This window comes from Amblyraja radiata, chromosome 5, assembly GCF_010909765.2.
Source record: "Amblyraja radiata isolate CabotCenter1 chromosome 5, sAmbRad1.1.pri, whole genome shotgun sequence".
Lineage (NCBI taxonomy): Eukaryota > Metazoa > Chordata > Chondrichthyes > Rajiformes > Rajidae > Amblyraja > Amblyraja radiata.
This window is the reverse complement of record NC_045960.1, coordinates 59,760,799-59,779,791: the sequence shown is the minus strand read 5'-3', so window position 1 is coordinate 59,779,791 and position 18,993 is coordinate 59,760,799. Positions and strand designations below refer to the sequence as shown.

The window sequence follows — 18,993 nt, the reverse complement described above, 5'->3', positions numbered from 1 at the left end:
TATAATGGGTGACTTCAATCTACATATAGATTGGGTGAATCAAATTGGCAGGGGTGCTGAGGAAGAGGATTTCTTGGAATGTATGCGGGATAGTTATCTAAACCAACATGTAGAGGAACCAACGAGAGAGCAGGCTATTCTAGACTGGGTATTGAGTAATGAGGAAGGGTTAGTTAGCAGTCTTGTTGTGCGTGCCACCTTGGGCAAGAGTGACCATAATATGGTTGAGTTCTTCATTAGGATGGAGAGTGACATTGTTAATTTAGAAACAACGGTTCTGAACTTAAAGAAAGGTAACTTTGAGGGTATGAGACGTGAATTGGCCAAGATTGACTGGCAATTAGTTCTAAAAGGGTTGACGGTGGATATGCAATGGAAGGTATTTAAAGACTGCATGGATGAACTACAAAAATTGTTCATCCCAGTTTGGCAAAAGAATAAATCAGGGAAGGTAGTGCATCCGTGGATAACAAGGGAAATCAGGGATGGTATCAAAGCAAAAGATGATGCGTACAAATTAGCCAGAAAAAGCAGCATACCAGAGGACTGGGAGAAATTCAGAGACCAGCAGAAGAGGACAAAGGCCTTAATTAGGAAAGGGAAAATAGATTATGAAAGAAAACTGGCAGGGAACATAAAAACTGACTGCAAAAGTTTTTATAGATATGTGAAGAGAAAGAGATTAGTTAAAACAAATGTAGGTCCCTTGCAGTCAGAAACAGGTGAGTTGATCATGGGGAACAAGGATATGGCGGACCAATTGAATAACTACTTTGGTTCCGTCTTCACTAAGGAAGACATATATAATCTGCCGGAAATAGCAGGGGACCGCGGGTCAAAGGAGATAGAGGAACTGAGTGAAATCCAGGTTAGTCGGGAAGTGGTGTTGGGTAAATTAAATGGATTAAAGGCCGATAAATCACCAGGGCCAGATAAGCTGCATCCCAGAGTACTTAAGGAAGTAGCTCCAGAAATAGTGGATGCATTAGTGATAATTTTTCAAAACTCTTTAGATTCTGGAGTAGTTCCTGAGGATTGGAGGGTAGCAAACGTAACCCCACTTTTTAAGAAGGGAGGGAGAGAGAAAACGGGGAATTACAGACCAGTTAGTCTAACATCGGTAGTGGGGAAACTGCTAGAGTCAGTTATTAAAGATGGGATAGCAGCACATTTGGAAAGTGGTGAAATCATTGGACAAAGTCAGCATGGATTTACGAAAGGTAAATCATGTCTGACGAATCTTATAGAATTTTTCGATGATGTAACTAGTAGAGTGGATAGGGGAGAACCAGTGGATGTGTTGTATCTGGACTTTCAGAAGGCTTTCGACAAGGTCCCACATAAGAGATTAGTATACAAACTTAAAGCACACGGTATTGGGGGTTCAGTATTGATGTGGATAGAGAACTGGCTGGCAAACAAGAAGCAAAGAGTAGGAGTAAACGGGTCCTTTTCACAATGGCAGGCAGTGACTAGTGGGGTACCGCAAGGCTCAGTGCTGGGACCCCAGCTATTTACAATTTATATTAATGATCTGGATGAGGGAATTGAAGGCAACATCTGCAAGTTTGCGGATGACACTAAGCTGGGGGGCAGTGTTAGCTGTGAGGAGGATGCTAGGAGACTGCAAGGTGACTTGGATAGGCTGGGTGAGTGGGCAAATGTTTGGCAGATGCAGTATAATGTGGATAAATGTGAGGTTATCCACTTTGGTGGCAAAAACAGGAAAGCAGACTATTATCTAAATGGTGACCGATTAGGAAAAGGGGAGATGCAGCGAGACCTGGGTGTCATGGTACACCAGTCATTGAAAGTAGGCATGCAGGTGCAGCAGGCAGTGAAGAAAGCGAATGGTATGTTAGCTTTCATAGCAAAAGGATTTGAGTATAGGAGCAGGGAGGTTCTACTGCAGTTGTACAGGGTCTTGGTGAGACCACACCTGGAGTATTGCGTACAGTTTTGGTCTCCAAATCTGAGGAAGGACATTATAGCCATAGAGGGAGTGCAGAGAAGGTTCACCAGACTGATTCCTGGGATGTCAGGACTTTCATATGAAGAAAGACTGGATAGACTTGGCTTATACTCGCTTGAATTTAGGAGATTGAGAGGGGATCTTATAGAAACGTACAAAAGTCTTATGGGGTTGGACAGGCTAGATGCAGGAAGATTGTTCCCGATGTTGGGGAAGTCCAGGACAAGGGGTCACAGCTTAAGGATAAGGGGGAAATCCTTTAGGACCGAGATGAGAAGAAACTTTTTCACACAGAGAGTGGTGAATCTCTGGAACTCTCTGCCACAGAGGGTAGTTGAGGCCAGTTCAATGGCTATATTTAAGAGGGAGTTAGATGTGGCCCTTGTGGCTAAAGGGAACAGGGGGTATGGAGAGAAGGCAGGTACGGGATACTGAGTTGGATGATCAGCCATGATCATATTGAATGGCGGTGCAGGCTCGAAGGGCCGAATGGCCTACTCCTGCACCTATTTTCTATGTATCTATGTAAGTCTTTTAGGACCGAGATGAGAAAAACATTTTCCACACAGAGAATGGTGAATCTGTGGAATTCTCTGCCACAAAAGGTAGTTGAGGCCAGTATATTTAAGAGAGAGTTAGATGTGGCCCTTGTGGCTAAAGGGATCAGGGGGTATGGAGAGAAGGCAGGTACAGGATACTGAGTTGGATGATCAGCCATGATCATATTGAATGGCGGTGCAGGCTCGAAGGGCCGAATGGCCTACTCCTGCACCTATTTTCTATGTTTCTATGTCTCCAGGAGAGGAGAATTGGAAAATAAATATTTATGATATGTGTGTATCATTGGCCTGGTAACATAATATTTGAATCAGACTATCTTTGCCATGAATACATATGTGACTGTGATCCTACATTTAATAGCTGAATCTTTAGAAAGATATTCCTTGCCAATATAATGTCCAAAGCCTTAGTCACATAGTTCATATATAAAATTGTATTTATAGAACAGTCTGAATGAAAAGTTTTCTATAAATGGTGTCTTGCAAAGGTTGTCTTTACCACTGAAGAGAGGAAACTAATTTGACAGGTTTTCTACCAGTTACAAGCTAACATTGTTTCCTTTGGGATTTTGTCGGTTAAACGAAGGAATAGTCTCATAAACTACAGGAGCAGAATTAGGCCATTCAGCTCTATTCTGCTATTCAATCATGGCTAGTCTATCTTTTCCTCTCAACCCCATTGCCCTGCCTTCTTCCCATAATCCCTGACACCCATCCTAATCAAGAATCTGTCAATCTCCACCTTAAAAATATCCATTGACTTGGCCTCTACAGCCTTCTGTGGCAATGAATTCCACAGATTCATCGCCCTCTGAATTCCTCCACATCTTCTTTTATTTTGAGACAATGGCCTCTGGTCCTAGACTCTCTCACAAACGTCCTCTCTACACCCACTCTATCCAGGCCTTTCACTATTCAGTAAGTTTTACTGAGGATTCCCCCTCATAGAGACTAGTAGATTCTCTGTAGAATTTTAGTATTTGTATCTGATACTGATGAGTAGTTCTCTTTTACATAAGGCAATGGAATAGTAATCTGAATTTTCCTTGCAAAAGACGATTAATTTTGGTAACTGAATGTGTTGGCAAATAGTAGCCTTCATCCTTACTCCAATTCTGTGGGATCTCACTTGGAAGTGGCAGTGATCACTTCGGTCATTTTTGTCTTTCCCCACAAACAACTAGGTTCAGGGGAATGTTGTGCATATAATGCCTCAAAACTAGTTTCTATCATGGTTAAAATATCTGGACATATAACAAATAGACTATCTCTGACATAAGTTTTCTGATTTTCTAAAAGATGTGTACATCAGACTGATCTGAAACCACATTGAGGTTGATTTGGCAGTGTATCTCATGAAGATGCCTGACCTTTCAAGGCTTAATCATACTAACTCTTGATATTTTGAATTGGTAAGTTTTGTGAAATGAGGCATTCCAAAATTTATTGGAATACTGCATTTTGTCAGTTCCCAGTGTAGTCATTTTAGTGGAAATTATTCAGAAGTATTTGTACTTCTCTAATTCCAAAAACAAATGTTCTTTGTGAATCATTTTTGCTTTGAGCAGAGACATCTTGAAAAAAGTACGTAGTTCCAAATCTTGTTTGAAATATTAGCAAGTAACATATCGATGAAAAATTATGACACGTTTGGTTAATGGTTTAATAGTGTACAGTCGCTCTCTGTTGCAAATGTTTCCTGTTACTGGAAATAACCCAACTGAACTACAGCCTTCTTGAACCTTCAAAATTATGGCAAATTTTTTTAAAGGAAAACAACCAAGTGAAATGACTGCAACAGCTTTCTGTTAACGAGGAAGTGCTTGCAACAGAAGCTTCCTGCTTTCAGCCACATCATCAAACTGAAGGAATGATGGTGACAGCTCAACTTTCAAAAGTCCAGATCACCCAGATGCATTAGTGAATCAATCAATCAAAAACTGAAAACAATATCAGGCAATCTTTCTGTTCCACTGCAGTCTGAATTTGGATCGTTTGCTTTTCTACAGGGGCAATAATCCAAATTAAAAGAAACAATGGTTTACTCACAAAGTGTTCTGCCAAGGCCTATGAACGACATGCTCCTTTGTTGTAAAGAAATATAGTACATTTAGCAAGAGTGACATTGTTGTGCCCACCAGCTGTGGGCTGTAAAATAGTTTCCTGAGATTTTTCCAAGGAATAACAGTTTATAAGAAATATTTTTAAATATGATTAAAAAACTTCAGCATGTGTTGATCATAGCCAAAAAAGCTGACCAAAATGATTTCATGTTTCCCAGAATCCATTGCATTCAACAATCTATTTCAGAGTACTTAAATGATTTTGTGCAAATTGTTAACATGCAGTATTCTTAAGCAGTGTGTAGTTTTCCTTCAATTCTCTTGGAATTCTCTGCCTCAGAGGGCGGTGGAGGCAGGTTCTCTGGATGCTTTCAAGAGAGAGCTAGATAGGGCTCTTAAAAATAGCGGAGTCAGGGGATATGGGGAGAAGGCATCAACGGGGTACTGATTGGGGATGATCAGCCATGATCACATTGAATGGCGGTGCTGGCTCGAAGGGCCAAATGGCCTACTCCTGCACCTAACATCTATTGTCTATTGTCTAATTGTTTTGGTTCACATGGCTCTTTGTTTTACAAAAAATGTGTGACTTTTTCTAGAACGGAACAGAACCAGAAGCAACAATCTTCCATTGGCCCATTTCTGCAAAAGCTTTATGAATTTATTGCCCAATATTTGTTAAAATGATTAATGGCTTTAGAAAGCTGTTCTAGTGTGCATGCCATTTTTGTAGTAATGGATTTTCTCTCCAACACCAAAGTATTTTAACCACTAATGGGCCAACAAAACAATACTAGTATCAGTAATAGTGACAGATACTCCATCCTTCTTTATGTCATTTCCAGAAAATGACATGTCAGGATAAACTATTTTATTGTAATGATTCTCACATTGCATTTGGGGTAATTATTATTTATATATTTAAGGGGAAACTGGATATATGAGAAAAAATCATGTAATAAAGAGGAGTGTGGCTTAATAAAACCTAATTATAGGCATAGAACAGTTTCTGTTGTGCAAATACTTTTGTAGAGACCAAAGAAGTTCCTTAAACCATATTCCTAAACACAATTTGTCTGGCTATTATTATGTTGTTATTTGTGGAAAACTAACATTGCACAAATTAGCTGCAATGTTTCCAACATTATAACAACACAGGAGCTCCCTGGGTTACAAATGACCTGACCTACAGATACTGTATCTTACTTTATGGAAATTCTCCCCCACACATTTGAAGCATTTTTCAAGATAGTAACAATAATGATGAAATGTTTCATAGATTCAGCATAGATAGGCTCTTTGGCCCATAATGATCAATAAATTCATAAAGCTTTTGCAGAAATGGGCCAATTGTTGCTTCTGGTTCTGTTCCGTTCTAGAAAAAGTCACACATTCCTGACTCTTATATCGATGCCCTAACTGATGAAAGCAATCTATTTGTGTTGTCACTTTCAGGGAGCTGTGGACTTCAACTGCAGCATCCAATTATAAATCAATGCTGTTAAAGGTCTTGCTATTAATTAAATATTTTTCCCTTTATATTCAACCCCCTTTATATTCCTGAAAGGCTCTGTATGATTTCAATTTTCGAAACCTTATATATACTTTCTTTATCTTTTTAGCCAAATTTACAGCTTCTTTGGTCGTCCAAGATTTCCTTACCTTGCCATCCTTATCTTTCCTCCTTACTGGAACATGCTGGTCTTGAACTCTAGTCAACTGGGCTTTAAACAACTCCCACATGTCAGATGTGACATACTCCAATGACAATGGCTCCCATTTTATTCTACCTAGCTAATAAGGCTGTAATCTGCATTATCCCAAGTTCGTACCTTCCCACAGCGTCCAAATTTATCCTTATTCATAACTATCTTAATATTTATAGTTGTGATCACTTTTCACAAAATGGTCTTCCATTGAAACACCAGTCACCTGGCAAGACTCATTTCCCAATACATGGTTATACATATCATGACTGAATGCAGATCATGTGCCCATATATAATTAAAGTTAGAGAGAGAGATACTACATGAAAACCAAGTCCACACTGATCTAGACTAATCCTGCACAAATCTAACACAACTTTATTCTCTCCATATTATTATCAACTCTCCCCAGATTCTACCACTCACCTACACACAAGGGGCAATTTACAGCTACCAATTAAACTACCAACCCACAAGTCTTTGAGATGTGAGAGGAAACCAGAGCACCCGGAGGAAAGCCACATGATCACAGGTTGAACGCACAAACCCACACACAGACAGCAACCCAAGATCAGGATTGAATCCGGATCTCTGGCAGTGAGGCAAGCTGTGCCAATGTGCCACCCTGGGAAAAAGATTATGAGCGTTCAGATTGCCCAACACTCTTATCCTTATTCAACACTCTTACTCCATTAGTTTAATTATGGATATTGTAGGGGTGATTATTCAATGAAATTAAAGAATTATGGAAAGGGTGTGCAGAGCGTTATGATGTGGATCATTGTAAAAATAAATTGAATATTTCTGACTTTAGGAGAAATCGGGGTAAGGACAGTTCTCAGCTATGGAATGCTTATGTAACACAGGAAGTGCCTGTAACCACATTTCAAAATGTTAACTGGCTGTCAATTAGTTCAGCACATCCTGGCATTATGAAATGCATTATTGCAATATTGTTGCTTTTATCTTTGTAAAAATGTAAAATAAAATTGTAAATTACTTCTTAGAGAAATCAATAAATACATTAAAGGACAGGGTTATAAAGAAACAGAGCAGGTATCACATACAGCAGCTTAATTGGGTAAATAGTTATTTCACCTAACTGCTGCGATTATAGTAGATTACCTATAATTATAATCATCATCATCATCGTTGAAAACATCAACGGGCACGGTGCCTTACAATGCTATGTACGACAGTGATCGCAACTTCTACTGAAGTGTGGATGGCCGTTGGGTCGCTAGGTGCTCATCCGCCCTTTGACAGGTCTTGTTTTTGGTCCTGCTGGGGGTCCACAGACCCCTCCTCACCTGACAAACCAGGTGGGGGAGACGGTTTAGTCGCCGACTATCCGACCATGGAGCAGGTAACACGGGATTACATGGTACCTGTGGCAGGGGGAACTCCCCCCCGACCTGACCTGGTAATTCTAAATTGTTGCCAGTTTAATTCTAAACTGGCAGCAATATGGTCAATTATGAAGTGCACAGAATGGTAATGAATTCAAAACTGGTCACATTATTTTGGCAGTGCATTCAAGATAATAGAAGTGTTTCATTATAGTTAATGTAAATGCCTTTACAAAATGACCAGTCAACGCAAGACATTCAGAGGGAACTGCTTCCATTTTACTATTAATAGTGCTGGAGCACTACAGAAAGGGAGATAATCCCGTTTGTGGGATCTATTACATTCTAATGCTTTGCATAGAGTCAGAGAGGCTGACTGTTGAATTCTCTGAAGACCACATGGCAGAATAAGGACTGAATAATTGATGGTATTGCAGCAGTATTGCAATGTGTTATTAAATGCTTAGTATGAAGTTGCTTTTTGTTGTCTTTTGAGAAATTAAAAAGCTGGTATGAAGTGACATACAGATAATGTAATGAGCAGCGTGTACTGGGATTGGATTAGGCCCAGTAAAAAGAACCAAGGCCTGCCACTGATGAAGTTGCGTGAATTGATTTCACACTTTTATCATAAATGCCAGGCATAACAACAGAACTGAATTTGAACTTGAATGTGAGCATAACCTTTTAGAATTCTACTTCTAAGACTTGATTTCAATTGCCACAGACTTTCCTTGTCCAGCTTCTGATTTTCTGTAGCCAATTGTTGGCAAAAAAAATTCACTGTTTGTATCTACGGTACCTGAGTAATTGATCCAATCTTAAATATGCTATGATCTCATCCGAGTGATTTAATGTTCTGTAATTGATCAGCGGAGGCAATATTTGATGAACTGGGAGCAGATTTACAGGGCTCAGTTCAATTCAATGCAGTGTGAAGGTTGTGGATGGCAAGTACAAATAGGACTCAATCCTGTGTTTTATGCTAACAACCTAAAACAACTTTCTTCTCCATGAAGATTTCACTGTATGTATATGTTATCTATTAGACATACTGCGTTTTGTTTAAAAATGAACTACAGGCAGAAAAGTGTTGTGAAAATTCTAGCAATGGTGAATAATGTTGCAGAGGAAATGCTAGGAAAATAAAGTAGTGCTTTAGTGGAAGCAGGAAGAAGCTACTATCAATTATGAATGAAACGCTGTCAATCTGGTGATTTCATAATGATGGATACATAAAGCTTGAGGACACTTCAAGGGCTGGGGCTGAGGTTGAAGAACCATGTTGGAATCCGATTCACTTCAGCTGTGCAGATCCTAATCCAGTCTCAAGTAAGGACTCGACCCGAAACATCACCCATTCCTTCTCTCCAGAGATGTTGCCTGTCCTGCTGAGTTACTCCAGCTTTTTGTGTCTATCTTCAGATCCTAATCCATATACTTTTCAATGGTTTTTCCCAGTAGGCTTGTCCTGGTGCTATTGGGGAACTCTGCCAATCTGGTGTTAAAATAAATGATCATCATCCTGTTGTGAGCAAGAGGGAAATAAACCTACAAACTCTGTCCTTAAATCTCTTCTCCCATAACAGAATAATGGAAAAATGTGCACGTGATGAGTTAAACTAAAAGCAAAGTATCTACATCCTCATTTGTTCCACAATCACATGCACTGTTTATTTAGTTCCAAATTTTGGAAGGCGTCTTTGGGCTCCAAGAATATTCATGTAAATATTCATGAAGTTATTGCATTTTAACCCTGAGCCACACAGAGCAACTATCATGTTGAACACAGGGAAATCTGACAGAAATTAGTTTTGAAACTAGACAAGAGACAGTAATTTGTAGTGAACAGTGAACAGTTTTCCCTGTGGCTGGAATGTTTCTCCGAGCCCCACGGGTGAGAAGACATTGTGCTTCTTTTGCCCGCAACGGCTATTGTTTTACTATCCATCCAACAACTTACAAGTCCCCATGGCAAGCTCCTATCACCAGGAATCCAGTCCTACCCCAACTTACACTTCATTCCTGCTTGGTTTGGTGATAATATTGCTCTCCACCTGAAACGACAGGGCATAAGCATTATACGGTGCAGTCATGCGAGTTTACCACAAGCCCATTCTCATTGTTCCATTTTGCCCCAAGTTGTAACAAGGAAGGAACTAAATGAATTTTCATCTGAAACATTCTCTTCTGTTGTATTTTAATGCTACCACAATGAAGGTCCATGCTAATCTCCATTTCAGTGTCATACATTTCATTGCCCAAGAGCAATTTTGAATTTTAGAATGGTTGCATGCTCACCACAGTATTACGACACTTTTCTGCCCTTGTGAAAAATGCCTCAGTCCCAAAACTCACAGGCCATGATCAAATTGTAACACATATTTAAGTAGAGTGTAATGCACAAAGGTTTATTGTAGTAATGAGTAAGTTACATTACAACAAATCAATGCCTTTTAGATTGTGGAGTGAAAGCAGTGCTCTAGTTCGTAACCGTGGTGCAGGTGATGACAGGATGCAACAGGAAAGGTCTGGAACTAATAATCAAGGACAGCTGTTTTCTTTTTCAGATGCCTGATCCCCACATTATATTTCACACCAAACAGCATTTAATTGCTAATAAGAGCAATTGGCCTGGAAATTTTTAGGAGCCTGGTAAGGCACGTTAAACAGTCCTGGCACAATGGTCGTATGAATACATATTTAGAGGGTCCACCACTTCAAAATATCATTGCAAATGAGCCCACAGGATTACGCAAGGCAGATTGGGTCTCACGATGCAATTGATGGGCATTTGAAAGAGAATAGGTTGTAAGAAAATAAATGAGGTCATGAGATCTATGGGTGTGCTCTGAGAGCTAACATAGATTTAATGGGCCGAAAGGCCTCTTATGTCATGAGAGACAATGCACACTGGGCTTTCAGGCGGATGAATGGGTCTGAGCTAAATGGAGATTGGAAATGGTAGCCAGGGTTTCAGATGAGTACAGGGGGGGTAATTAGGACCTTGAGTTGAGTAAGGTCATCCAGGTCTGGGGGGAGGGGGGTGGAATGGTTGTGGAGGTTGTGAGCAACTGCCAGGAGATTGATGGTCAAGGTAACAATCAGTTTATTGAGAAATGGGAGGAGTGTTTAACGGTAGGGGTGGGGGAACCTACCTCTGACGTGAAGCTGATCCTCTGCATCAAATAGGGGAATGAAACACCCCTGAGACATGCAAACAATTTGGTGTTACTTCACGTGCCTGAGTACCAACAGCGTTATTGAATCAGCTGGTTTGGAATGGAAATTAGATTCATACAGGACAGAAACAGACCCTTCAGACAACGTCTATGCTGACCTAGTTTTATGTGACATATTCCATTTGTCTGTGTTTGGCCCATACCACTCTTTATGAAGTTGACATTGTAGTAGTTGGACCCTGATTGTTTTTAACAACTGTTTATTTCTCATAGGAATTGCATTACATTAAAAAAAATAAAAATTGTTTTTCGTGAAGAAATTTATCAGGCACCAATGAAGGTTTAACCTTAAAATCCCATCTCAAATAACTTCTGTTAACATGCTAATCAAAAAACAAATCTGGTAATTACTTCAAAAGGGCCTACAAACAAGAGCCACGCTGAGACTAAACTCCAACCTTTCTGGGCATGTCTGCACAGTGCTGAACATATATAAGAGCTCATATTAGTGAATTCTGACCCTTCACAAATAAAATAAGAACCTAGAATTCTGATCAGAGCTAGATACAATATTATGAGCTAACACATCATGTGCATGGAAATGCCAACAAAATATTGACACATAATATTCAGCTCCAACCTAAAAGTGGCCATCCAAGCCCAAATGGTTGGATATCCCTGATGTAGGTTGTATTACTCTCATTTTACTGTGCTTCTTTGGTAATATGACTTATCAACTATTGTTAATTTGGATGAATCGTATTAATATAATTGACGAAGAAGAGCTCCACTTCATGTATTCTTTGTTGTCACCAGACACCACAAAGGCTGAGCAACAATGTATTAAACAGGAGCTTTTGGCACTGCCTGTCATTTCTCCAGTGTATAATTGTTCTTACAGCCATGCCGTTTACTCCTTATTGACTTTTCCTAAAAAAACCCTATTGTTTGTGTGTTACTGACAGATTAATTCAGTCTGCTCTGTGACAACAAGACTAACCATCTATTGTAGTACCATTTAGAATGCTGCAATATAAATTTAACATAATTCTACATGACACATAAAATTTGCAGTCATATTCAACAAATATCCTTTCCATTTGCACACATGCATCATCTCCACTGATGAGCTGCAATTATCTTTAAATTTGTAATGGGTTAAATAGAAATAACACTAATACATGTTTAATTAAATTGTACATTACTGAATGGGATGTCAGGACTTTCATATGAAGAAAGACTGGATAGACTCGGCTTGTACTCGCTGGAATTTAGAAGATTGAGGGGGGATCTTATAGAAACTTACAAAATTCTTAAGGGGTTGGACAGGCTAGATGCAAGAAGATTGTTCCCGATGTTGGGGAAGTCCAGAACAAGGGGTCACAGTTTAAGGATAAGGGGGAAGTCTTTTAAGACCGAGATGAGAAAAAAAAATTTCACACAGAGAGTGGTGAATCTGTGGAATTATCTGCCACAGAAAGTAGTTGAGGCCAGTTCATTGGCTATATTTAAGAGGGAGTTAGATGTGGCCCTTGTGGCTAAAGGGATCAGGGGGTATGGAGAGAAGGCAGGTACAGGATGCTGAGTTCGATGATCAGCCATGATCATATTGAATGGCGGTGCAGGCTTGAAGGGCCGAATGGCCTACTCCTACACCTATTTTCTATGTTTCTATGAAGGTCAGCTGTAGAAAGTGCTTAAGAATTATGCAGGGGTGGTTGCTATCTACTTCTTAAATGGTGTTGACTTTGTACAACGTTAACAGCAAATCCAACACAATAATTATATATTAATGGGAGAATATTAATAGTTAGTAACAAGTGATAGGAACATGTTAAAATTAAAGTATTTCCAACAAAAAAACGAATAAAGTGATTATGTGCAGAAAATACAACTGCACAATGAAGTAACTTTAAAAACTCAAACTTTTGCAGAGGCTTAAAACGTAAAACAGCTAATTAAAGCATTGAACACATACAGCATGTCATTCAGCAATTAAAAAAAACCCAGTGCCTTGCATGTAGACTCAAATAACTCATGCTTATTTGGCTTTTGTGTTTTCCCATCAATGCCAACTGGTTTATTATGAGTGCCAGAATGTTTTGTTTTTGTCCCAAACATTTAAATCTTGCCCTCAACATTTAAACAATTTAAGCTATTTAAGAATAAAAAGTCACTTGTGATAAATGTCTAGCCCAAAAGGCAACTATAACACACTCCTTAGTCTCCTGCATAAAACTTTATAGATTTTGGAATGATATTTTTGAAATATTTACAAAATTATTCAAGACAAGAATGGAACCTAATACTGAAATGATTATATTTGGCGTAATGGAAGATGGGAATAAATTGAACACATCTCAAAATCTATTCCTTAACTATGGTTTAATAATAGCAAAAAAATTAATTCTTAAATTTTGGAAGGGTACATCAATACCAACGCTTAAAATGTGGATTGCAAGTATGTTGGACACCGCTCATCTTGAGGAAATGCGATTCCTCCTAATGGATAAATCAGACCAATTCATAACGAGTTGGTCTCCATTCGTCGTTTTTTTGGAATCATATGGTGCAACACAATTATAAAAAATAACTGTTTCAGGACTGGACGAGGGTTGGTCAAGACTATAAATAATGATCTCCTCTTTTTTTCTTTTCTTTTCTCTATTCTCTCTCTCAACTCTCTTCATTTACTCGTTTTCTTTTTTCACACACTATATATTTCACATCTTTCTATCCTTTACTATCTAACTTCTTTTTCTTATTCTAATCTTTTTTCAGTGTAACAAAAAAAAAAAAAAAGAAGTTGTACATAAAATGTATTATGAAAATATATATTAGGCACTTTGGTGCCATATGACTGTACTTACTTCTAATAAAATAAAATATTAAAAAAAAAAAAAAAGAATAAAAAGTCCTATACTTCACTACTTGATATGACTTCTCTAACACCCGGCAAAGCAACTGCCATGTTTTAGGCAAAACATCTCAGTTCTGCTCTAAGCCTCATCTCTTCTCTGCCAGTTCCCCATAGTCTTCAGTTCCCTGATTTCTCTAAAATGTACCTTACATTAAACACCCTAAATAATCTAGCTTCCATAACACTGTTGGAGAAAGAATTCCAGAGAATCTCCATGCCCATGAGAAGTATCATGCACCTCATTCCTTCTAAGTACCTTACATGTTTCAGTTAAATCAACCCTTATTCTTCTAAATTCCAAAGAATATTCATCTAATCTTTTAACCAGTTGTGATCGGACATTCTTCTCATCCCTGGAAGTAGCTTAATCATGTACTTAAAATAACACTTACTGTTGAGAAATGAAGTAGCTGTGTTTAGGACACCACTAACACAAAGTGATTGATGGTAAATCTTTTTCAGAAGCTCTTTAAAACATGTGTAGGAAGGAACCGCAGATGCTGGTTTACACCAAAAGATAGACACAAAATGCTGGAGTAACTCACCGAGACAGGCAGCATCCCTGGAGAAAAGGAACAGGTGATGTTTCAGGTCGAGACCCGTTTTTGGACCAATTGGTGAAGTTTTGGGTCTTGACCCGAAAAGTCACCTATTTCTTTTCTCCAGAGATGCTTCCTGACACGCTGAGATGCTCTTTAAAACATTCTCCTATATTTATATACCAGCGCATTGATGGTTGGTAAAATATTGATACTTGTTTTTTTTGTGTGCTCTTAGCAATCGTGTTATGGGCAGTGTAAGGTAAGGATTGGAAACTACATAATAGTAGTAGAGACTGAAGATTTACTTAATTCCATCCTAACCATTCTTACGCTTCATGTCTAAAATATTTGCATAAAATATAAACCTTCGACCTATACAACAATGGGGCTTTTATGTACAAATAAACTTAGTGACCAACTTTTTAGAATTAATACCCAACTGAAAGAGACACTAACTGGAGCTTCTGGTTAAGTTGCTTGGTGACAAGTGTGGCTTAGCTAGAATTGATAGCATGCTACAAATACTTTGCTGGAGGAACTTAATGGGGTGGAAAGGAATGGTCACCACTTTGGGTCAAACCCTGTATCAGGACCAGATGACTGTCTTTGAAATCACAAAGATGCATGTAGTCTCTGAGTCGATTGAGAGAAATGTTCATATTCCATTATCATGTGGCAAGTAACAAATGACAAATCAATTGTTGAGAGGTATGCTGGAACACAGGCTTGGGTGCTTTGGATTAGTAGCATATTGGCTTGATCTCTCAAGGTGCTGAATTTCTCATCTCTGCAATGTTGACCTGGATAACGGAGACAAGGAATACGTCCCTTCTTACATCTAGCTTGTTATACAGTAGATTGCAAATCTAAGGAAAAGCAATCACAAAAGCTCAAAATGCAATGGAAATTTTTTAATGGGAATAACAGAATTTAAATAGTAAATACAAATATTAGGCCTACTTTTGGGAGAAGTAATGTTTTGCTCTAAATGCTGTTTTGCCTTCAGATTGGTTTTAATCAAAATTGCATATTATATGCAAATACAGTGGCCATAGCCTCTGGTTATTCAGCTCATCTCTGCTCAAGCAGTAGCTTTATTTATGTAGCTTGTCTACACTATAGTTGTCATCAGGCTGCTTGTTTTGGCCTTTTGCACACATTTCAACATCATGAAAATCTTCATCCATTCCCATGAGCATTCACTCGTGCTCAATTGCTGCAGGCTCCTCAAGCAACTGGAAAGGCAAAGTTTTAAAAGGTGTTTTAATGCCAATTTTAGTAGAATTTGATTTTACTTTTTTTTGTTTGCAAACGTGTGCTTATGAGAATTCATTGGGAGAATTATTTAGTCAGACAGAAAATAATTAATCATACACATTTAAATTGATGGGAGTATGCCATTCATAGTTAGTCCGATTTGTTTTCTGGAGATACTTATATTATCAAGGGGAAGAGTCTGGAGGAGGTTACTGGCTATTGCAGGTGCTGCAGTCTTAGCATTGCCAATCACGTACTACATTGTCATAAATTCATGTTAAGTGTGCACAGGAGACATAAGGAACCACAAATTTTGCTTAGAATACAAAGTCAGTCTGAAGAAAAGTAATTATCCATGTCCTGCAGAGATGCTGCTGACCCGCTGAATTACTACAGCACTTTGTATGCTACACATGTTAAACGTACAGCTGAATTGATAAAAAATGATAACCTATCAAACATTTGAATTTGACTGCAAGTCACATTGAATTAATAATGGTTGTTCTGTACTGTTCAGTTACGCATACACAAAAAAATTGCAGGTTTAGACAATAGACAATAGGTGCAAGAGTAGGCCATTCGGCCCTTCGAGTCAGCTTCGGGCAGAGTTTTCTTGGTGAAAATCAAAGTTTAAATTATTTAAAAGTTATATTTAGGATGAGGTTCAAGAAGACAATATAACATCTTTTTGGATATCTTGCTCTAAATTTGTTGAACAGAAAAATAGAGACAGGCAATGCAATAAGTGTGACAGTCAGAACCCCTCCGCCCCCCCACCCCCAATTTCTACAATTATTCTGAGTCCCACACCCGTTCAATAATGTATGAATGAAAACAATTTAAATATTCACTTCTTCAGGATTGGTAAGAGTCAAATAAACAAGAATGAGTTCTGAACTTCAGGTTAAAGCCTAAGTTAGTGCTGTGCTCAATAATCATTTATCAAATTAAATATTAACCTTCGATGGTACACATAAATGCTGGAGAAACTCAGCGGGTGCAGCAGCATCTATGGAGCGAAGGAAATAGGCAACGTTTCGGCCCAAAACGTTGCCTATTTCCTTCGCTCCATAGATGTTGCTGCATCCGCTGAGTTTCTCCAGCATTTTTGTGTACCTTCGATTTTCCAGCATCTGCAGTTCCTTCTTAAATACTAACCTTCCTCAGCTTCAATTGTTCCAGTTCAGACACCATGCTCATAATCCTTTAAGATATTTAAGCAACTACTGCTCCAAACCCGCTTCAATGCAATCATATATTTATTGTAATGTTGTGGCCGGCCTCTATGCAATAAGTATGCAGTAGTCTAACCTGTGTTGTATATGATTTGAGACAAACTTACTGATCACATATTATACGTTTTGGCTAATAAGTGAATGCATCTCAAATGTCTTTTTAACCTTATTATCGGGATAGGGCAGGTCAGGATCGAATCCAAATCCTTGTAGTTGTAAAGCTGCTCCATCATAACCTAACAACGTTCTATTCAATTCTCCCTCCAGTACTTCTCTAGAAATGGAAATTTCTGCATTCTTCATACACTTTGAATAATGAAATCTGAATAGCCTATTGCTGACTACCTTCTATATAACTATTAGGTTCTCCTACAGGTACACATCAGCATGCCCACCCTTCATATTTCTGCTATCATCCTTGTAAATCGTCTTTGTAATTTGTTCAATGCTATTTCATCCTTTCATTAATAAGAAGAGCAGAACTAAAACAATTATATTTCTATTGATGCAAATCTGATTTTCTCAATTTTGTAGAGTAATTCTATTGGTAACTTTTATGTAATAAATAAATTATTGACTGGTCAATAAATCTAGTCATATGCTGCTTAGCTTAGTCAATGTTGAAACAGAAGTTTTACCTCTTCCCATTACCGTTAGAATAATATTTTACACCTGTGAAGCTAATTTTTAATGTAACATTTATTTGTTATAAATAACAGGTTAGAATGACTAACCTGTTATAAACTAAATGCAAAACCTGCATCAACCCCACATTAAGAAACATATCAAATCTTTTTGATTTGTTAATGATTTATAGAGTGCAATTGTGTTTTTAATATAATCATACAGTCATAATAATACATACGATAATGCAGTGATATAATGAGTAGATAGGGTTGGTCCACGAATCCTTTCAAACCCATTTCAGTTTTTTATGAAAGCAATACAATCAATGCAATCATTGAGTTCAGGTTCTTATGCATAGTTAAAAGAAAACACACTTTGTGAATAGCTATCATAGTATCCATCATTCCTTGATACGATTCCTGGAAATAACATAGAAAACATAGAAACATAGTAAAATAGGTGCAGAAGTAGGCCATTCGGCCCATTGAGCCAGCACCGCCATTCAATATGATAATTCCCGATCATCTAAAATCAGTACCCCGTTCCTGCTTTTCCCCCATATTCCTTGATTCCTTTAGCCCAAAGAGCTAAATCTAACTCTCTTGAAAACATCCAATGAATTGGCCTCCATTGCCTTCTGTGGCAGAGAATTCCACAGATTCACAACTCTCTGGGTGAAAACGTTTATCCTCATCTCTGTCCTAAATGGCCTACCACTTATTCGTAAACTGTGACCCCTGGTTCTGTAAACTGGATCCCTGGTAACTGGTTACTTTTTTTTTTTTTTTTCAACGGGCAGGAATTTTATTGTGACGGTGAACTCAACAAAACAGAAGATGCAATTTAGAACTGGATGACTTGGCCCTTTCTCTTCTTGTCTCCTCCCAGCTCAAAGTGCTTGCACCGTTTGATGGCCAGCATCCTCTTGGAGCGGCAGTTGGGCTCCACACACTCCAGCCTCAGCACGATCTTCTTGGTCGTCTTGGCCTTTTTACGGAAAATAGGTTTATTCTGTCCACCATAACCACTCTGCTTCCTGTCGTAACGCCGCTTACCCTGGGCGTATAATGAATCCTTTCCTTTCCTATACTGGGTCACTTTATGCGGCTGGTGCTTGCGGCATTTCTTGCAGTACGTCCTGCGGGTCTTCGGCACATTAACCATCTTGTCCCTCACCCGGGCAGCGGGAATTTATGTAGTTATTAATCTAAAGGAACTTCAAGAATATTGGTGGCATAGTGGCCCAGCTAGTAAAGCTGCTTCCCCATAGCTCCAGTACGAGTAAACTGTAATTTTTAGGAATACTCCACAGGTTCAATCCTGACCTCGAGCACTATATGTATGGAATTTACATGTTCTCCATGTGACCACATATGTTTTCCCTTGTGCTCAGTTTCCTCCCACATCCCAAAATTGTGCAGGATTGTCAGTTAGTTTGCTAATGTATATTGCCACTAGCAATTTGAGGGTAGTTGATGGGAATATGGATAGAGTAAAATGGGATTACTGGGTGATTAGTATAAATAGATACATAGAATCAGAGAAAGATTCTGCATAGAAACAGGCCCAGCAGGTCCATA

The 18,993-nt window shown here is 38.6% G+C and overlaps 2 protein-coding genes across 3 annotated transcripts in view; one reads left to right on the top strand and one right to left on the bottom strand.

Annotated features, from left to right (window-relative positions):
• runx2 (RUNX family transcription factor 2) overlaps positions 1 to 18,993 on the top strand; it is a 156,610-nt gene that overhangs the window by 95,187 nt on the left and 42,430 nt on the right. The window lies entirely within an intron of this gene.
• On the bottom strand, positions 18,204 to 18,605 carry LOC116973354 (60S ribosomal protein L36a-like). The gene has a single exon (XM_033021337.1). The coding sequence runs from the start codon at positions 18,575 to 18,577 to the stop codon at positions 18,257 to 18,259; it is 321 nt and encodes a 106-aa protein (XP_032877228.1). The 5' UTR covers positions 18,578 to 18,605; the 3' UTR covers positions 18,204 to 18,256.